This window comes from Puma concolor, chromosome B2, assembly GCF_028749965.1.
Source record: "Puma concolor isolate L17-30 chromosome B2, mPumCon1.1.hap2, whole genome shotgun sequence".
Lineage (NCBI taxonomy): Eukaryota > Metazoa > Chordata > Mammalia > Carnivora > Felidae > Puma > Puma concolor.
In genome coordinates this window covers 132,241,312-132,264,292 of record NC_141671.1, presented here as the reverse complement: position 1 = coordinate 132,264,292, position 22,981 = coordinate 132,241,312, and the positions used below count along the sequence as shown (strand labels likewise).

The 22,981-nt window shown below is 36.9% G+C and overlaps 1 protein-coding gene across 1 annotated transcript in view; it reads right to left on the bottom strand.

Moving 5' to 3' along the window:
- UTRN (utrophin) overlaps positions 1–22,981 on the bottom strand; it is a 469,064-nt gene that overhangs the window by 288,824 nt on the left and 157,259 nt on the right. The window contains 7 exon segments of the mRNA XM_086708068.1: positions 419–594; positions 1,852–2,002; positions 13,780–13,952; positions 15,008–15,199; positions 19,045–19,182; positions 19,622–19,783; positions 22,553–22,723. Of these exon segments, the coding sequence (XP_086564194.1) occupies positions 419–594; positions 1,852–2,002; positions 13,780–13,952; positions 15,008–15,199; positions 19,045–19,182; positions 19,622–19,783; positions 22,553–22,723 (1,163 nt within the window).

The window sequence follows — 22,981 nt, the reverse complement described above, 5'->3', positions numbered from 1 at the left end:
AGACTTTACAGGTAGCCTAAAAATACAGTAAGAGACAACATTCTAAAAATATAGAACATCACTGGGGCGCCTGGTGCCCAGTGTTGGCTAACCATCTGCCTCTTGATTTCAGCTCAGGTCATAATCCCAGCATTGTGGGATCAAACCTGCATTGGGTTCCTCAACACTGAGCATGGAGCCTGCTTAGGATTCTCTCTCTTTCTCTCCCCCTGTCTCTCTCTGTCACTCATGCTCTCTCTCTCTCTCTCTCTCTCTCTTAAATATATATAGAACATCACAGCGGAGGTCTTAAATGTCACTACAACTCGTATCGTGATATCAGATAATAGAGGAATTTTGAACTCATCTAACTGTATCTTAAAAGGCTCTGCCAAAATATCTTTACCCCTGTGCCCTTGAGTTATCACCGCTACATCACCTTGGCCGCCGGTCCTTCACTTCCGCAAAGATCACACTCCAGCGCTGGTTTAAACCTGCCAGCTTGTCTTTCAAGAAGCTTCCATCTGTGGGGGAGAGTTTCTGTACAATCCCATCCCCAGTTCTGTTTAGGGCTGCAAAACTGGGCTGGTGGCTGCTGATTCCCTCTTCGAGTTCCTGTAACAGAGTATAACTCAAGATTAACTCCACAACTGAACTATGCAGTGAATCCACAAAGGTACTATGGCATCAGTTTAAGTGTTAAGAAAAACAAAGTCCTGGAAGAATATTTTATGTTCATGAAAAAGGCGTTTTAAAACACTTTACTTACATCTCAATGAACACGCGAAATGAAATCAATTTTGAAATCTAACCCATTCTCATGAGTGCCATCAAGCAAAATATACTGAAAGAGGATAGCCTAATAACATAAAATAAGCAACAGCTGTTTACACTGAAAGCACAAGCATCAGAAATCTGTTGCATTTCTATACACCAATAATGAATTATGTTTGAGTAAAGTAGATGGTTTGTCTTCCTTCAAATATGTGCTTGAAAGCATTTCTAAATACAATGTGTGTGTGTGTGTGTGTGTGTGTGTGTGTGTGTGTGTGTGTGTATACCTCCACATACCCTTATGTCCTACCATACGCAAGTAAATGTCAATGTGTATTTCATTGAGACTGCTTCACGAGTCGGTAAATTTTTAAGCAATTAAAAAAGGATATTTTAAAGTCAAATGTGAGCACTTATCTATAACCCATAAAATAAGAAAAATGCATTAACATGTTTATGAAAGAAAAAGCATTTTCTAACTTCTCATGAGCCTTCTACATAAAGTATATTTTAAAGATTTAATAAAAGAATGTATTTTAACAATGGTAAACTGAAATTCTGCTTGCTTTTGACTATTATTTTTAAAGACCTGTTATCAACAGAACTGATTTAACTATTGTGTTATATTTCCCAAGACTGCATTCGACTCACATGAGCAGCAGCCCTGACACAGCTCAAGAATAATTTACTTGTACGAAAATTATCAACGATACAAAGAAAAATAAGATGTCTAGTGTTTAAGCACAGATAACAGAGGTGACGTATGCAGATATCTTTCTGTCCTTGATAAAGCCTTACGTACAAAATTAACAAATGTTTTGAATATAAAATTTTAATAAAATTGTGTTTTACATTAACCACTAAAGAGCATCTTTTATTTAAATTTTTAAAGTCCTAATTAAAGACTGTAAATACCAATTTTTCTTAGACCTTTGAAAATGGAAAGTAGAACTGGGACAAAAATTACAGGTTGACTATGTACTCCTGAAAAGTTAACATGATTTGCCCTGACTTTCCAAATCAGTCTTAAATGTCCCATACTGAAAAAAATATGCCACCTTCTGAGCAGACCCGTATCCTCGGATGGAAAGCACTCACCTGCTGGTGCATCCTGGCTTTCTCCAAGTCCAGGCCACCATCGGGAGCAAAGGTTTCAGCCAGTAACTCTTCAGCCTCTGTTAGCCACTGTGTGAGGTCATTAAGGTCACAGTGGAACTGTCTCCATTCTTCCATAGACCTATCAAAATAACTAGAGGACGAGAAACAAAATAGGTTTTCAAACTTTCCAGGACTGTCTAGAAATAATTTTTCTTTTTTTTTTTTAATTTTTTTTAATTTAATGTTTTTATTTATTTTTGTGACAGAGAGAGACAGAGCATGAGCAGGGAAGGGGCAGAGAGAGAGGGAGACACAGATCAGAAGCAGGCTCCAGGCTCTGAGCTGTCAGCACAGAGCCCGATGCGGGGCTCGAACCCACAGACTGTGAGATCATGACCTGAGCCGAAGTCAGATGCTTAACCGACTGAGCCACTCAGGTGCCCCTAGAAATAATTTTTCTAAAGAGGCAATTGAAATCTCATTTAAATTGAAAGTCTCACAACAAGTGAATTCACAGCTCACCACTCCCATAAGATCAGTTTTCACAAAGGACTACAGTTAAAGATTTCTCTTAGAGAAACATGCACCATACCAAGGGCAATCCTGCCCCTCTCTCTCTTAACATGTATGCACACATGCACACACACTAGGCAGCTTTTCAACTGAAAAGACAGACTGCTCCAGCTTGGAAAATCAAGGTTGATTAGCTGTAGCCATGCTAACCTACCCAACTTTAAACACTTAACATGTTAAATACCATGAAGTGTAAAATATGACGAATCACTCTATTCTCTTAGGAAAAAAATATGTTTTACTCCCAGAACACTCAGTTCCTAGCTAGAACAAAACCCAAAAGGCCAAAACACTTCAAAATTTCCTTGCACTCCATTATCACTATGTTATAGACTGCTTGTGTCCCCCCAAATTCATATGCTGAAGTTCTAGTTCCACAACATGACTATATTTGGAGAAAGAGGGCCCTTAAGGAGGTAATTAAGGTTAAATGAGGTCATAAGAGCGGAGCTCTAATCCCGTTAAGACTGGTGTCCTAATAGGAAGAGAAATAAGCACCAGAGATTGATCTTTCTCTCCTCTCTCTCTCTCTCCCTCACTCTTTCTCTCTCTCATTTTGCAACAACACAAAGGAAAGGCCTTGGAAGGACACAGTGAGAAGCTGACCATCCACAAGCCAGGAAGAGAGGCCTCATTAAACGCTAACCCTGCTGGCACCTTGACCTTATACTTTCTGTCTCCAGAACTGAGAGAAATGTGTTTGTTGTTTAAGGCACCCCGTCTGTGGTATCTTATGATGGCAGCCCTAGCCAACTAATACACTCTGGGCAATGACTACTCTGGAGCGTCCCCTTCATTTGAACAGAATGGAAGTGTCTACAAAGCCCAGGTTAGTCAATGAGACACAGGGCTATCGAAATTCCTATTTAAACCTAACTTCTGGGGCACCTGGGTGGCTTGGTTGAGCGTCCAACTCCTGATTTTGGCTCAGGTCACGATCTCAGGATCGAGTCCCCAGTTGGGCTCTGCACTGAGCATGGAATCTGCTTGAGATTCTCTCTCTCTCTCTCTCTCTCTCTCTCTCTCTCTCTCTCTCTCACCCCCCTGCCTCTCCCCCTCTGCTCACCCTATAAAATAATAAATAAGCAAATAGCTTCTTTAAAAGCAAGATAAAGTCACACTCCACTGCTTGTCATATTTGGAACACATAAAATAAGTACAAAAAGGAAAGCTTTGTTGGATTAGGATCCTAAATTTCCTTGTGCCTTTTTTTTTAGAGTAGTGGTGCTAGGAGAGATTTAGATGATATCCCTAAGATTTTAACAATATTAATAAAATTTTTATTTCGTGTAATAAAAAACTAATATTATTTTCAAAAAATAATAAAATGGTCCCTGGCATCACTAACTCCTAAATAAAGTTTATATTTTCTTTTTCCACGAAAATCATTTTGAAAACTCAGTTAATATCTGTTGAGTGCCCACAGGGAAGGAACATTCTATTAGGCACTACAAAAATAAGAACACTTCAAACAAACACTGTGAGAAGATACAGAGACAATCTTCACTACTTTTCACAAAACTATACAAAAACTAAATAACCAACATAGAATTCCAACTTTTCAGATGCTGCAATAACGAACAGAAAACATTGCTAAAAAGTCTTCCTCAAAGATCTGAACACCTGGAGTATATAAACATTACATTTGGTAAAGATCATTATCACTGCAAAAAGAACATAACTTGAAAATAAATCTAAGCAACATAGCTATGGATTAAATAAGAAAAAGTCAAAAGAAAGGGAGATGCATGCTTGGGAAGGTCTTGCAAAGCCATCACCTCTGCTCTAACCCAGCCAGCTCAGATGGAAGACAGCACAGTATTGTGAAAGGCTGTCAACTTCCAGAGAATCATACTCGAAGTTCCAGCCTTAATGCATGCTTGGTTTAGATCTGAACTATAAACATATGAGTTTGCTAATCTCTAATATTTCAATGGCCTTGCCAACTTCCCCCAAAAGTCATCTCACCACCAATGTACCCTGTCTCTGCTAATGGTACCACCACCTACCTTAGGTCCTCAAGCCAAAGACTTGAGGCTCATTTTTTACTCCTCCCTCCTCCTACTCCAACATCCCACCAATCGCTACATTTTACTGACTCAACTATTTAATTCTCAAATTTTCCTTTAGTTTCCACTTCCATAGCTACTATCCTAATCAAGTTATCATCCTGTGACCAGCATAGATAGGTCTTCTAGCGCTCAGTCTTGTCCTCTACCAATGCATTCTGCAATCAGCAAACTGTCATTCCCTTGTTAAAATACTGCAATGGCTCCCTATTGTTCTCACAGTAAAATACAAACTACAGCTGACCCTTGAACAACACGGCTGAACTACACAGGTCCACATACACATGGACTTTTCCTATAAATACTGAAATGTGTTTTCTCTTCCCTATAATTTTAATAACATTTTCTTTTTCCTAGCTTACTTTATTATACAAATACAGTATATAATACATTAAACATACAAAATACATGCTAATAGACCATGTTATCGGTAAGGCTTTTGTCAACAGTAAGCATGTTATCATTAAGGCTCTGCCCAACAGTAAGGATCAGTAGTTAAGTTTTGGGGGAGTCAAAAGTTATATACAGATTTTCAGCTACATGAAGGGGGGGGGGTCAGTGCTCCTACCTCCATATTGCTCAAGGGTCAACTGTACTTAACATGATACCCAAGGTCCTTCTAATATAGTCCCTTTTGGACTTTTTGGTTTCATCTCTCTGAGTTCTAACTCTGCTGGACTATTTCCATATCCTTAACAGCACAGCACTCTCTCTTTTTATCTATGACAGTTGCAATGTTGTGTTCCCTCTATTCCTTCACCTAGGTAACCTCACAATCTCCAAGAAGACTTCCCAGATCCTTCAGGGTGCCGAGCAAGGCCTCTTGTATTGTCCCCATCACAGCACTATGCACTACTTAACAAGTGTTTGTCTATAGTTTTCTACTATATACATTTGGACCCCAGGAAAGAGACTATATATATTTAGTACATCTGCCTTATAATCTTTTATAACTACTTACACATAGCTGCATGTACCTTGAATTAGTCAACACTCAATAAAGATTGGTCAAACAGATGGTGCATGGATAGATGGATAGACAAGCACATAAAGGTAGGTGACTGGGTGAAGTCATAAAATTGAATTTCAAAAACTTTTTAGACAATAGAAAAAGAATGATAAAATTAAGAAGGAAAACTGTTCCTTGTAGAAGATGGAATTCTGAGTAAGAATTAGAAACTAGGAAGGAAAAGAAAACAAAGTAAATTTTAATCTAGTTTGTGTGAAATGAATGAAGGAACCTTTTTTGAGCAACATAGACAGGGTATAAAAAAATTAGGCCATCTGGATAACACTGTTAAAAACCTTCTAAATTCGGGGCGCCTGGGTGGCACAGTCGGTTAAGCGTCCGACTTCAGCCAGGTCACGATCTCGCGGTCCGGGAGTTCGAGCCCCGCGTCAGGCTCTGGGCTGATGGCTCAGAGCCTGGAGCCTGTTTCCGATTCTGTGTCTCCCTCTCTCTCTGCCCCTCCCCCGTTCATGCTCTGTCTCTTACTGTCCCAAAAATAAATAAACGTTGAAAAAAAAAAAAAATTAAAAAAAAAAACAAAAAAAAAACCTTCTAAATTCAAGACGAAAGGTCTGAACTTTGTCCTTATACCAGTGAAAGCCACCAAAGGAAATACAGAGGATGAGTACCTGAGAAGACATTCTTAAGAGAGAAGATAACTTAAGGACCCAAAGATCCAAGACGAGAAGGAAGAAATAACTGGTTGACATAAAGGGAAGAAATTCTTCCAGGAAAAGGGAGCTCCATTATTTGTCTACGATGGTTGTAAAATTACTTATTTGGAAAAATATGAAACTAATACCATGCACCAGTGTAAAGTAGGCATAAGGGAGTTCTCAAAGTAAGATGGTATATTTTCATGGTTTTTCTCTCACTTTTACTATAGGCCAACAAAATTTGAAAAGTTTGTGGAGTTTTTCCCATAGATTAGTTTTATCTCTATTTTTGTTTAAGCTATTTAAATTTAGTTAGTTAACATATAGTATAATAAATCAGAGAAAGACAAATAACATATGATTCCACTCATACATGAAATTAAAGAAACAAAACAGATAAACATAGGGGAAAGAAAAAAAGAGAGACAGAGGCAAACCATAAAATAGACTCATAAAATAGACTCAAACTACTGAGGGTTGCGGGGGGTGTCGGGGGGAGTTGGGCAGGGGGATGGGCTAAATAGGTGATTGGTATTGATGAGGGCACTTGTTGTGATGAGCACCAGTTGTTTATGTAAGTGATGAATCACTCAATTCTACTCCTGAAAAAGTTTGAAAGTTTTATAGACCAAATGGCACAGGGAGCTGATATAGATTAATGGACTTGGTGGTCACCCTCATGTGATTATAACTGATAACTGAAACCATGAAAAGTACAGGATGTTTGCCATTGTCTTGATAGTTTACAAAAAAAATAGAATAGAAAGAAATTCTCACTTAGTGCTTGTGAAAGGTGGATAAATGCGGATAGAGAAAAATAAACATTTAGGATAGATGACCAAAGTTGAAAGAGAAAAACAAAAATTAAGAATAAGAGGGGCACCTGGGTGGCTCAGTCGGCTGAGCATCCGACTGTGGCTCAGGTCATGATCTCACGGTTCATGAGTTCAAGCCCTGCGTCAGGTTTGCTGTTGTCAACACAGAGCCCACTTCAGATCTTATGTCCCCCCCTCTCTGCCACTCCCCCGTGCGCACACACACTCTCTCCCTCAAAATTAAATAAACATTTAAAAATACTAAGAATAAGAAGATAATGCATCCAAATGCTGGGATGAATAATAGAGGTAACCTTTTAGCAAATATAATCAAGTTAACAAAGAAAACAAAATAATAAAAGTTGTGATAGATTACACTCTCCTAGAATAAAAAATATAATTTGGTGCCTAAACTTTTGAAACTTCCCAATGAATAAACTATTTTCTAAAAGGTAACATTTTTGTAATCAAGAAAATGGCAGAACTTCTGCCATCAGCATTACTAATCAACAATGTGCTTGAAGTTCTACCATATTAGCCAAATGCATATATGCAAACAGGAAACTTTTTTTTAAAAAGAAGAAAAAATGATCATTATATACAATTGATGTGTCAATATACTACAAAGGTCAACACAATCAAGTTCATACTCACACACATATGCACACAGAGTGCAGAAGAAAGCTACTGCACACAAATTCGAAAATAACAAACAAGAAAAGCATAAGCCTGGATAATGGGAAGCAACCAAGTTGAACAGCACAAAGAAAAAAATAATAATACATTTGATCTTAGCCAAAAGGCTGAGAAGTGATAAAAATAAAAATAAAAATAAAAATAATAATAATAATAATGAAACTAGTTTAGGGGAACTCTGAAATATCATCAAGTGTAATACATTCACTTGATGAATGGGATCCCAAAATTAGAAGACAGCAAGAAGGGGACAGAAAATTATGTGAAGAAATAATAGCTGAAAGCATCCCTAACAATGGAAAGGAAACAGACATCCAGGTCCAGGAAATCAGAGAGAGTCCCAAACAAGATATATCCACAAAAACAAATGATAAAGAGAGACTCTTAAAAGCTGTAAGAAAAAGCAAACAGTTACATACAAGGGAAATCCATATAGCTATCAACTGATTTTTCCACAGAAACTTTGCTAGCCAGAAGCCAGTGGCATGATATATTCTAAATGCTAAAGGGAGAAAATCTACAATCAAGAATACTCTACCCAGCACAGTTATTATTCAGAATTGAAGGAGAGACAGAGTTTCTCAAACAAAGTTAAAGGAGTTCCTCATCATTCTCCAGTTGGAAAAAAATGGCCACAACCAGAAAAGTAAGAAAATTATGGGGGAAAAAAAAGTCACTAGTACAAACAAGCATATAGTAAAGACCTAAATGTGAGACCTGAATCCATAAAACTCCCAGAAGTAACAAAGGCAGTAACCTCCTAGACACTGGCCTTAGCAACATATTTATTGATATGTCTCCTCAGGCAAGACAAAAAATAAAAAAGCTAAAATATCCTACTGGGGCTATACCAAAATAAAAGGTTTTTGCATAGCAAAGAAAACCATCAACAAAACAAAAGAAACAACCCAGTGAATGGGCAAAAATATTTGTAAATGATACATCCAATAAGGGGTTATTATCTAAAATATGTAAAGAACTTATACAACTCAACCCAAAACAACAAATAATCCAATTAAAATGGAGAAGACCTGGGGTACTTGGATGGCTGAGTCAGTTAAGTGTGCGACTTCAGCTCAGGTCATGATCCTCACGGTCCATGGGTTCGAGCCCCACATTGGGCTCTGTGCTGACAGCTCAGAGTTTGGAGCCTGCTTTGGATTCTGTATCTGTCTCTCTGCCCTTCCCCCACTCACGTTCTGTCTCTGTCTGTCTCTCTCAAAAAATAAATAAACATTTTAAAAAATGTGTTTTTAAATGGAGAGGACACGCATAGACATTGTTCCAAAGAAGACATACAGAGGGCCAACAGATACATGAAATATTGTTCTATATCACTAGCAGGAAAATGCAAATCAAAACCACATGAGATATCATCTCATACCTGTCAGAATGCCTAATACCAAAAAGACAAGATATAACAAGTGTTGGAAAAAATGCGGACAGGAGGAAACCCTCATACACTATTGGTGAGAATGTAAATTGGTGCAGCTATGGAGTATGGAGGTTCCTCAAAACTTAAAAACATAAATACTATAGGATCCAGGAATTCCACTACTGGATATTTACCCGAAAGAAATGAAAACACTAATTTGAAAAGACATATGCATGCCTATGTTTGTTGCAGCATGATTTATAATAGCCAAGATATGGTAGCAACATAGATGACCATCAAGAGATGACTAAAGAAGATGTGGTATATGTACAATAGAATATTACTCAGCCTTAAAAAGAAAATGAGATCTTGCCACCTGCAACAACACAAAGGGACCCAGAGGGTATTATGTTAAGTGAAATAGGTCAGGCAGAGAAAGAAAACACCACATGATTTGACATATATGTGGAATCCGAAAAACAAAACAACAGAAACAGATTCATAAATACAGAGAACAAACTAGTGGCTATTGGGGAGTGGAGGGGGTAGGAGAAGTGATGGGCAAAATAGGTGAAGGGAATTAAAAAGAATAAACTTCCAGTTATAAAATAAGTAAGTCATGGATATGAAAAGTACAGCATAGGGAACATAGTCAATAATACCGTAATAATGTTCCATGGTGCCAGACAGTGACTATACCTATTGTGGTGAGCATTAAATAAGGTACAGAATTGTCAAATCACTATGTCATACACCTGAAACTGATACAATATTATAGGTCAACCAGACTTCAATAATTAAAAGAAAAACAAGAAAGAAAGTAAAACACTAAACTGCTTAATAACAGTCCTGGGGAGAAAGGTATCAACAAACCTTCAAAACTTTACTGAGGAGATAGAGAAGAGCCCAAATCCTTAGAGAAAAAAACTACATTTCAAATTGATCTTTTTTTTTTTTCAGAAATTGTTTGAAATTATTAAAATTTTACCAGATAAAAAATATAGAAAAAAGAAAGATGAATTTAAAATTAAGAAAAATTAGAGATGGGGCACCGGGGTGGTTCAGTCGGTTGAGCGTCCAACTTCAGCTCAGGTCACCATTTCACGGTCTGTGAGCTCGAGCCCCGCGTCGGGCTCTGTGCTGACAGTTCAGAGTCTGGAGCCTGCTTCAGATTCTGTGTCTCCCCCTCTCTCTACCCCTCCCCTGCTCATGCTCTGTCTCTCTCTGTGTCAAAAATAAATAAAAACATTAAAAAAATTTTTTTTAATTAGAGAAAATACATTTTCTGGATATACTCAATGAAAAAATTTTCTGGACATACTGGATGAACAAATTTTCTGGATATACTGGGAATTATTTTTCTGGATGTACTAGATGAAAATAATTTATAATGCTTTATTTTTTAATTTTTTTTAATGTTTGTTCATTTTTGACAGAGAGAGAGAGAGAGAGTGAGGGGCAGGGACGGGCAAAGAGAGAGGGAGACACAGAATCCAAAGCAGGCTCCAGGCTCTGAACTGTCAGCACAGAGCCCAACGCAGGGCTCGAACTCACGAACCATGAGATCATGACCTGAGCCAAAATCGAACGCTTAATTGACTGAGCCACCCAGGCGCCCCATAATGCTTTAAAAATGAAAGTATTATGGTATCAGCCTAAAAACTGACAGTGCAACAAAGCAAAATTAGCAAAATTAAATAAGGGGCATCTGGGTGGCTCAGTCAGTTAGGCGTCCAACTCTTGATTCTGACTCAGGTCATGATCTTACTGTTCGTGGGTTTGAGGCCCACATCAAGCTCCACCCCAGCAGAGCAGAGTCTACTTGGGATTCTCTCTCTCCCCCGCTCTCTCTGTCCCTCCCCTGCTCTCTCACTCTCCTTCTCTCTCTCTCTCTCTCTCTCAAAAATAAATAAATAAACTTTTAATAAAAAGAAAAGTTAAACAAAAATGAGCTGTGGGAATACATTTAAAACTTATGATAAAGGAAGTACCACCAATAATAAGGAAGAGCTAAAATATTCTACAAAAAGTGTTGGAAAAAAAAGTTTGTTTAAAAAAATAAAGCAAAATAAAGTAGATTAGTGTTTTTTAAACCAAACTGCACAAGAAAAACAAGGTGAGGAGTGTTTAAAAGCTAGAGATGCATGGGCTCTACTCTTGCTACTGAAGAGACAGGGGACAGAACCACGAATCTGGAGGCTTAGCCCAAAATACATACCATAATAAAATTCAGATGGGTTATTCAATGTAAACTTTATCAAATAAAATTGTTTTTAAAACATACATTAATATTTAGGGGCGCCTGGGTGGCGCAGTCGGTTAAGCGTCCGACTTCAGCCAGGTCACGATCTCGCAGTCCGTGAGTTCGAGCCCCGCGTCGGGCTCTGGGCTGATGGCTCAGAGCCTGGAGCCTGTTTCCGATTCTGTGTCTCCCTCTCTCTCTGCCCCTCCCCCGTTCATGCTCTGTCTCTCTCTGTCCCAAAAATAAATAAACGTTGAAAAAAAAAAAATTTAAAAAAAAAAAAAATAAATAAAACATACATTAATATTTAACTAATCTTACAATTCAAAGGTAACTTATATGCATATAAATATAATGAAATCACAAAGGAAAAGACTTATAAGATATGATTATATAAAATTGGAATTTCCATGTGTCAAAAAACACCATTAAGAAAATTAAAGGGCTCAGGTAAAGCTGTGAATAGTGAAGCCATGAAAAATATCAATGATTAATATCCTTAACGTGGATAAAAGCTTTTGCAAGTTAATAAGTAAACAGTAATATCATGATAGAAAAACAAGCAAAGAACATGACCTAACAATTGACAGAAGAAATAATACTGGGGCCAGTAAATATATCTAAGAATATTGAAATCTCATTGATAACCAAAGAAATGAATATAGGAAAATAAAATCAAGATACAATCTATCACTACACAATTATCAAAAGTCTAAAGAACAAGGTGGTTCAGTCAGTTAAGCGTCCGATTTTTTATTTCAGTTCAGGTCATAATCTCAGTTTGTGAGTTTGAGCCCACATCAGGCTACACTGGCAGCAAGGAGCCTGCTTGGGATTCTCTGTCTCCTGTCTCCCTCTCTCTCTCTCTCTCTCTCTCTCTCTCTCTCTCTGCCTCTACACCCCCCACACATACTCATGCTCATGCTCATGCTCTCTCTCTCTTGCTCTCTCTCAAAAAAAAAAAAAACTTAAAAAGTCTAAAAAACAAAAACAAAACGACAGCCTGTCAATATTGACAAGGTTCAGTCAGAACCCTTTTACACATACTGTTGACAGGCATATGGCATGGGACAACCAATTTCCTGATGCAATCTAGAGACTTAAAAAGTTATTGTGTTTTAACAAATTAATCTTCATCTAATAAATCGAATTAGGTAGAAGTATGCATAAAGATGCATGTAAAAGAATATTCTCTAAATGTACAGAGATTATTTTAAAAATCCATACAAAGGACTACACCCAAAGCCCGTCAGAAGTGATCTTTTCAAGGACTGTGTATTTGCTTGAAATACACCAGCTAAAACAAAGATGAAGAACACAATGCTTAGTTTTTGTGTGAATGTCTTTTCAGTTTTCCAGTACATTTTTCTGGTTAACTTTCCTCTTATGCAGTACTTTAAATTGCTCTGTTTCACACTTTATTTGCCTATCCACCACATACGCAGCTACTAATGGTGTCAGTTTTGGGACACCCAGGTGGCTCAGTCACTTGAGCGTCTGGCTTTGGTTCAGGTCACGACCTCACAGTTCATGGGTTCGAGCCCCGCATTGGACTCTGCCGACAGCTCAAAGCCTGGAGCCTGCTTTGCATTCTGTGTCTCCCTCTCTCTTTGTCCCTCCCCCATTTGTTCTCGTTCTTTCCCTGTCTCTCAAAAGTAAATAAATAAACTTTAAAAAATCTTAAAAAAAAAAAAAAAAAAAAAAGACCTGGGTGGCTAAATCGGTTAAGCGTCCGACTTCACCTCAGGTCATGATCTCACAGCTTATGAGTTCGAGCCCCGCATCAGGCTCTGTGCTGATGGCTCAGAGCCTGGAGCCTGCTTCAGATTCTGTGTCTCCCTCTCTATCTCTGCCCCTCCCCCCACCCCCAGCCCCGTTCATGCTTTGTCTCTCTCTCTCTCTCAAAAATAAATAAATATTTTAAAAATAGCATCAGTTTTTATTTCTACTTATTAATAGTTCTGGTCAAAATCTAGAAAAAAGGAGGCTCATTTATATTATATATGTTTTTTAAAGAAAATGAATGCTATTTAGATACTAAAAATTAAAGGTGCTTCCTTTAATTATTAAGATATTATATTGCAAGTGATCATCTACATGTGATCTGATTCCTCTTTCTTTAAGGAACCACACTCATCACAATTTACTAAACAAGGCCTATGACATGGATGTGAAACATATTCTCATTAATCTTAGTATACATATGACCTTTGTCACGGCCCATGAACTTATAGGTCTTTTTAAGAAAATTATCAACTTAGGGGCGCTGGGTGGCTCAGTCGGTTGAGCAGCCAACTTTGGCTGAGGTCATGATCTCACGGTTCGTGGGTTCGAGCCCCGCATCAGGCTCTGTGCTGCCAGCTCAGAGCCTGGAGCCTGCTTTGGATTCTGTCTCCCTCTCTCTCTGCCCCTCCCCTGCTTGCGCTCTGTCTCTAAGATAAATAAACATTAAAAAAAATTTTTTTAGAAAGTATCAACTTAATTTATACATACCCTTTACGATCATTGTACATTCTATTAATTCTGTCCCATTTTGCATTCAACTGAGTAAGTGTATCCCGGATCTGAATGGCTTCAGGTCCAGAGGCTTCAAGAATAACATCTGGTTGTTTTTCATGAATGATGGCAATCTGTTCTCCGAGTTTGTCCAGTTGATCTTTGATATTCTACAAATGCATTGTCACACATTAATAAAATCCAGCAAACAGAAGAACAGAATCACAAAAGACCAAAAATTTATCTTGCATAACACTTATTTAAAGTATGATGAGACATGATAATTGTTGCTCATCAAAGCTGACAACTTTTTAAAAAATAATACCCTGTATTGAACAAAATGTGAGAAATGCTACATAATATCCTAATGGCAGAAAAGAAATCCTCACAGTTGTTCAAAGCAGCACTTGTACAGGACATATAAAAAGCTTCAATGGTATTCTATAAAGGTAACAAAGTGTTTGAAGCTGGAATTATTTATATTTTTAAATATCTTTAAGTGACTAAAATGAGCTATCAAACATATCAAATCTAATAGCAATTTTATTGCAAAATTATACATAAGTGCAGTCAAATTATATGAAAAAGCCCTGGTGGTATTTAATAGTCTTGTGAACAACTATAAACTTCTAGATCCCTAATTAACTTATAAACAACATACCTCACACCCCAACAACTGGCCAATCTTAAGTTGTTATAGATGACAACATAAATGCTGATATTTTACATCAACTGACAATCAAGTTTATAAGAAAGAGAATATGATTTGTGCATGTGTTTGATTAAAAAAAAGTTTCTGGGGCGCCTGGGTGGCTCAGTCAGTTAAGCATTCGACTCGATTTCGGCTCGGAGCATGATCTCACAGTTTGTGAGCCCACACCAGGCTCCGTGCTGATGGCACAGAGCCTGCTTGGACTCTCTCTGTCTGCCTCTCTCTCTGCCCCTCACTCACTCATGCTCTCTCTCTATCAAAATAAATAAATAAAAACTTTAAAAAAATGTTTCTGATGTTGCAAAGAATAACTATGCATACATACTTTTGAAAAATTAAAATTTTGATAATATTTCATTGGTGAAATGGGAAAGACTGATTATTCATACACATTATTAATTTCTTGGCACAAATTTTAAAAATTATAGACCATCTACAAAGGCACAAGGACAGATACCTTGCTTTCTTTCTAAGTTCATTGTGGCTATTTAAGTGAGGTGCCTGGAGCTTTACCTTCAAAGAGTCTTCCTGAAAAGAGAAGTCTTCATAGACCACAGTGTTTAGCTCTGGAGCATTAAGTAATAATTCAGTATCATCCATGGAAAGTAAAACTTTGTTAATTTCAACCAGATAATCTGTGGGAGGAGGGGGCGATCGAATTCCAGGAGCAAGCTGACCTGTTCTCCTCTGTTGATTAGGGACTGCCTATAAAAACAATAATAATAAGGCACATCTCTTAAAATATACCCACAATAAACAGCAGCAAACAGAAAAAAACCACAAGACTATTTTCTGCAGCAATTCAATATCATGAACCCAAATTAAAAATTTTGAGTTTTAATTTTTTATATTTTTGCCCTGTATTGCTGTAGAAACCCTTAGCAATCTCTATACTGATTTTCTTCCAAACCTGCTATTAAACAGCATAAATAGGTTAAAGCTTGAAAGGTTTTTCTTTAAGACTTGGGCCACCTGAACTCATTTAGCAAACAAGAAAACATAACAACTCCTTTCCTGAGCTGTTGAGGAAATAAGAATATGCCGCAAATCATAAAGTTCTATGTGAAATAAAACATTTTAATACCGTTATTACTTTACCCATTGAGTAAAATGTCACAATTAGATTAAACACTTCTGGGCCTCACCGTTGAAAATATAAGTAAGTTTAACATGTGTTCATAATGTAAGAAATGCAGTGGTGGTTTTGATAAAATAATAACCCAGGTAACTCAGGGTAACATCTTAACCTTTGAGAACAATATTACAGAACATAACTCTCCTAGATAAGACAACAGGTCCTAACATAAATTCAGACAGATCCTAAGCTGGGTGAACTTATTTGGGTGGACTACTTATTAATACATCCTTTAATCAGAGCTTTCTCAACAAAAACAGTGCTCTCTGGGATGGGCTACCAGTCTTTCAGCAGTTCAAGTCCTTTACTCCAAATGGCTACAATTTATTAAATGCCCATCTACTACTTGCAAATGGCAAAGTACATCTGCTCATGAATTAAGGTGGCTTTCCTGATGCTTCCACTATCTTCCTATATTGAACTTCTAAAAAACGATATTCCTTTGCAAATTCAAAGATGGCAGAGAAAATGATCATAAACACATATTCACTGAGTGATCCTGAAAATGCTTACAGTTATCATTCCTAAATGAAACCAAGACTCAAGACTAAAACCAGTGAGTCAATAACATGGTATTGAACCTAGAGGTCTATATTCATTTGTCTCCTATAACATGATAAACTGCTTTCACCTCGTGCTAGACAGTCCTGGATAGTAGGATAGAAGCAAGCCTACATAGATGTCCTGATTTTATCCACAAGATTATTTCTACTTGAAATTAATATTAGTTTTGTTATACTAATGCCATGCATTCAAATTTTAGTCTGAAAGCATTCCAGATATTTATCCATATGTCCAAGACAAATTATATTTTTTAAGCAAATACAAAAGAACAAGAAGGTCAGAAGTTATTGTAAATAGAAAGCTCCAAATTAAAAATAAAATCACTTTCATTAAAGACTGCCTTTTTCTATTCAGTCTGTAAAGATAGTCTAGGATTTTCTGAGCCTCCATACTCTTGCAGAAGAAGCAGCAAGGCAGTTCAAAATTTAAACATGTGCTTTCTAGATTCCCAAAATAGGTTTTATTCCAAGAGAGTGATCAATCAAAATGCCCTAGGAGGAGAAAAAAAAAAAAAAAAAAAAAAACAGTCCTCAAGATCTGACCCAGACTTTACTTCTGGATACTTTTATTTTTATTCTGCTAGACATAAAAATACAAATCTACTGCAAAGTAATGCTAAAATCTTAGTGTTACTTGATGTTGATCATGTCATACAGAACCAAAATTTCAGATAGATAGATGAAAAAGTTTATTTTATATGAAAATTTTATTAAAAGTTTCTAAGTTTTGTTTCTATCAAACCATAGGGGAAAACCAGGACTAAACAGAACTGAATAGTCATCATCTCTGCAAAATAAGGACTTTCTAGATTCCAAACAGGCTGGCAAAAAGAAAAGAAAACACAAAGGGAAAACACAGTCATGTAGGGCTAAACAAAAATTTTAAATGGTTGCATGTTAAAAATAAAATAATTATAAGATAAAAATCAATAAAATAATACTTTTATAGCAAATATGACAAGAGATTAATATATTTATTTTATAAAGAGCTCACACAGATTTTAAAAATAGTAATACTATATACCCTAGTCAACACAAATGGGAAAAGGTCATTTAACACACATTTCAAATAAGAAAATAAAACCTATACACTGATGGCTCTAAATTCTGACTGCACATTAGAATTACCTAGAAAATTGTTTGTTTGGTTTTTTGTTTTTTTTTAAGAATGTTCACACATAGGCCCAACCTAAGAGATTTTGATTTAACTGGTTTGGGAGTCTGATTTTTTTTTAAGTTCCTCCAAGGGATTCTAATGTTTACAGACAAGAAAGTTTTAAAAACTTCAGATTCGCAGAAGTATATGGGCTAATAAAATAAGGACAAAAGCATTTCAAACATTTTAAGAGCATTTTAGTTACAATAACTAATGTTAGTGAACCCAAAATAAAATAAGCCTTTTGTGGTATATATTAGTACTCTTAAAAAATGTATTCATTTGTTAAAAGTCTAAAAATTATTTCTATTTTGGACCAGTAATGATTTATGATTTGGCACCCAAAGATGAAGTTCTAGGGAAGTAAGATACCTGTAAATAACAGTGAAGCAAAGAACTACAATATCATCTGAAAAATGTTAGGAATAAAAATGGAGCCAAGCCTTAAAAGATAATACATTTTTCAGGTAAACTAAGGAGATAAAACCCACACCAGAGAATAATAATAAAATTAGAAAAGACCCTAAAGATGGAAAGGCACTGGTTTCTTTGGGAAAATATACAGAAAAACAGCAAACTCTGCTACCTGGTGACTGCGAGTGAATCGAAGAGGTAGCTGGAGGTCAGATGAAGCATCAGTGTACCATGATCATAATGAACCTTGCACTTAAAGCTTTTTCTGTATTTTGTAAGGTTTTCCTCAACACTTTCTTAAGTAAAGGAATGTCATGACCAGTGACAACTTTGGGATAAGTAATTCTGAGGACAATATGGAGGATGGGCTAGAGTTAAGAAAAACTGGACATAAAACAGACTCAGCTTGAAACACACTGTAGTAGCTAACAGGATAAAATCCTAAAAGTCTGAATTATGGAAAGAATAGTGGGCTAAGAAATTCAGTCATCTCCCCAGGGTCATAAAGCAAGTAATTGGTAGCGCTGTGCCTAACTTCAGGTTCTGCAGCATCTTAGTTCATTCAGAAGTGATGTTTTTAATGCCTACTCGATGTAGTGTGAGGAAAAACCACCCATTCTTAAATTAGAATGGAGAGTTTAAGGAAATAAACTAAGATAAGGAATAACTTAAGAAACACAGGTTAGAAGGGAAGAGAGAGGACAAATTTAGCTTGGTACATGTTATAAGCTTGTGGTACAAACAGATTGAGACATCCAACAGGCAGCAAACTGAGAGACTAGAATCTTCTACTATATTCAACATTGCTAACTAAAAATGGTTCTTAGAAGGATTACCTAAGAACAGATTTTTAGAGAACACCAACACACTTGCAATGCAGCTGGGGAGATGGTCACTGAAAAGAGAGCTGGTAGTGAATCTTTTTCTAGACTACAAATCATCATTTATCAATTCACAAATTTAGTTATTTGTAAACTAAAATTTTTGTTGAGGCGATCAAGACCTCCACATATAAAATACAGAATTGAAACAAGTCACTCCTAAAAAGGATAGATGCCTTTTAGATTTAATACATTATTAAAAGTCCAAAAGAGATCCCAATAATAAGATTTTATGTTTCTATTTTCTTTGAGTCCTGTCCCATCCAAAAATATAGACATATTTAGTAATAAATACTATTCCACCTATTTTTTAAGGTATCCATGAATGCAACATCAAATATCTGAATGGCAAGAGCTAAGTAAGTTCTTCAAGTAGAACAGAGACTCTCCCAGGACAATACCTTAGTTTTATTGTACTTTGTACGCAAAAGTAGTAACTGCAAACGGATCTTTTCCTTTTTATTCTCCTCCATAGGTTCATGTAACATTTGTTCTCCTCTTTGTAGAACTTCCTCAACCTGGGCTCTCTCTTCATCCATCTGAATGTTTAATAGGAAAAAAAAACGTTACTCAAAAGAAAAATATATAACAGCATCACTTACTAATCAGTTCCCAAGTAGGAGAACTAACCTATGAAGTAGATCAGTCAAAATCTGTTCATCTGAATAAGTAACAAAAATTCAGGTTTTTAAAAAACATTTCATATTTGACTTTAACTATCTCATAAAGAATGTTAATTTAGCAGAAGTTAGAGAACGTCTAAAATAATACTACCTTTAATCAGAAAGTGTATCTATTTTCTTAAGCACTACATAAATCACTTGGCAAATCTTACAACACTCAGGAGAAAATCACATTTGGGTCTATCCTTTGGCATGATTTGGCAGATTCTTTGGTTAAACATCACTGATGTAAAAATATAATGCACAGAACAGAACGATAAGAACACCATGGTTTTGAAAACCTCCCTGAACCAACCTTTTCATCTTCATCACTGAATTCCAAGTGTTTTTCCACAACTTTTAACATATTTTCTATGTCAATTTCTAATTTTTCCAGGTCAGCGAAAAGTACATCAGTTTCATGTGCTTCGGTGGTGACCAGACACTGGTATGATAATGGTTCCTGGCCAATTAGCAACTGCAGAAGAAAAAGTGTTCTTTGAAAAGATACATTTTTTTTTAAGGGTGAGCACAAGTGGGGGGGACGAGCTAAGGGAGGGAGTGAGGGAGGAGTGAGAGACAGAGAGAGAGAATCTTAAGCAGTCTCCATGCCCAGTATGGAGCCCAACTTGGGGCTTGATCTCACAACCATGAGATCATGACCTGAGCCGAAACCAAAAGTTGGATGCTTAACCACTGAGCCATCCAGGCGCCCCAAGATCCATTCTTCACCAGACATTCTGGCATTAATCAGAGGGATGGAGTGTCAAGAGAGGAACTAGCACTTATTTGAATTGACTTTAATTTCATTCATCCATATAGCAATGACTTTATCTATTTGGGCTTCTTGGAGTTACCAATTTTCTCCAAACTCCAGTCAGAGATGTGAACTAGTGTGCAAATAACTATGGCTGCCTGGAGTGCAGTGTGGAGGATTCTGAGATCGCACATGAACATGGTAGGAAAAAAAAAAGTTAGAGAGGGAGGGGGCCAAACCATAAGAGACTTAAAAACTGAGAATAAACTGAGGGTTGATGTGGAGTGGGAGTGAAGGGAAGGTGGGTGATGGTTATTGAGGAGGGCACCTGTTGGGAGGAGCACTGGGTGTTGTACGGAAACCAATTTGACAATAAACTTCATATTAAAAAATAAAATAAAATAAAATAAAATAAAAATGCCCCAATGAAAAAATAGAAAAAAATAAAAAATAAAAAAAAGACATGCGTAAAAGGATTTGACAATTCAGTATTTATAAAAGCACACTAAAAGCAGAAAACTGACTTAGAAAAGTATAATAGATCATACAATGGAACACACCACAGCTGTTGAAAACCATGTCAAAGGAGAACTTATGAAACAATATAAACAATTGATAATATCACATACATGTAAGAGTAGACATGTATGCCAAAATGTTGACAGAAGTAATTTATGGGGATATAATGATTTTGCTTCTTTGTACTTCCTCTCACTCTATCCTTATGTCTCATGCCTTACTCTTTTATACCAGGAAAATGCTCCCATATATCTATTGAAAGGAACAAATGAGCTTAGGACAGAAGGTAGGGAAGTTAAGGTCAAAGCTAAGGAAGACAAAAGTTAAAGCAAGTTACTTGTTTTCCTTAAGATGTGAATAATCTAAGTATACTCATGAGCTATGAAAGATAGTTTGGCCTTTTATGTCAGACATTTCAAATTAAAGCAAACTTAGATAATATTTACTTCTTGCAAAAAACAGGGTCCTTCCTCTAGATAATTTCCATACATGACTCTCAAGAGGTAGAATTAACCAAATATTCAAAAATGCCAATCCAGGGGCCCACCTGGGATCCTGAAAAACTCATAATCCTCTGTCAAAGTTAACAGCTGGTTTGAATGACCCCCAAAGTGAGCTATGCGGCTTTTGGTTTTTGCCCTAGCAAACCATCAAAAGGCTTTCATCTTTTCAAGTTAACATTTACTGAGCACCTGCCACACCCCAGGCCTTGAGAACACTGCAATAAAATGTTTCATTTCCTCCTCTCATTAGACAAGAGAAAGAGGAAAGAGAATTTGTAAGACACACACAGAGGGAAAAAACTATAATATGGTAGAATCAATAAAAACTTTTTAAGAAAATCTGTTATTTATTCTCCTCTTATTTTACTTTATTTTTATCTTATCTTAGAGACAAAGCGTGAGTGGGGGAGGGGGCAAAGGGAGCGAGAGACAGAGAGAATCCCAGGTAGGTTCCATACTCAGTGCGGATCCCACATCCCTGGGATCATAACACGAGCAGAAATTAAGAGTTGGATGCTCGACCAAGCTACCCAGGGGCTCCATCCTCTTATTTAAATTCATAAAGCCCCTTTTCAAATTTATAACAGCAGATAATAGCTTTCTGCATTAGGTCTAAATTGTTAAATTACTTGTAACTTTCAGATGCAATTAACATGTAAAGCACAAAAAATGACTTCACACATGTGCAGTGTGCACAAGTTTATAAAGTAGACTATACAGTAATGGGTTTAATATTCGTCCCTAGCTTGGAAATGAGTCTCATTATTTTATAGCCACTTTTAACTTCTGAATGAGACTCTGACACCTTTTCTCAAATGGGTTATTTTCTTCAAGATTAATTTCTTGTTTTCTCTCCTTCACATGCAAAATCACAAATAAATAAGGACCAATGCTCCATTCAAGGAAAAAGTCATTAAAATCGTTTTAATTTAAAATTTTGTGAGGGGCGCCTGGGTGGCGCAGTCGGTTAAGCGTCCGACTTCAGCCAGGTCACGATCTCGCGGTCCGTGAGTTCGAGCCCCGCATCGGGCTCTGGGCTGATGGCTCAGAGCCTGGAGCCTGTTTCCGATTCTGTGTCTCCCTCTCTCTCTGCCCCTCCCCCGTTCATGCTCTGTCTCTCTCTGTCCCAAAAATAAATAAACGTTGAAAAAAAAATTTTTTTTAATTTTGTGATGTAGGGATGCCTGGGTGGTTCAGTCAGTTCAGCTTCTGACTCCTGATATTGGTTCAGGTCATGATCCCAGGGTTGTGGGATCAAGCCCCACGTCAGGATCCGAGCTGAGTGTGGAGCTTGCTTAAGACTTTCTCTCTCACTCCCTCTGCCCCTCACCCCCACTCTCCCTCTCTCTCAATAAATAACTAAGTAAATAAATAATAAAATTTTTTGATGTATATACCCAAGAATGACATACCATTGAGACACATGACCACAGGAAAAATACTTTTATATTAAAATATTATTACTCACTTTGGCACTTTTGATATGTTGAGAAACCTTTGCAAAGTTTCTATTCAGTTCAGCTAATTTTGGTTCTACAAGTTCCCTGCTTGCGCCTCCACGTGTATTCATCAAAACAACAGCTTGGTCACGAACATTTTCAACTTGGAGGCTGGCATCATCCAGCTCAGATATTAAACGCTGATTGTAAGAAAACACAAAATTAGCACATGGGGAAAATCAAAGCCAAACATCACTGTGATGCTAACTCAGAATTAGAGGTGGTTTAAATAAATTTCTTGGATCCCTAGAAAATATTTTAGGATAATCAATGTAATGAAGAGCTGCTCACATGACTCATTCGAAACCTTAGTTTCTCCCACCAAAATAAAAATGAATGAATCAAATGCATGGAAAGAATGAGTGCACAAGTAACTCTGAGCATGAGAGAAAAGACCA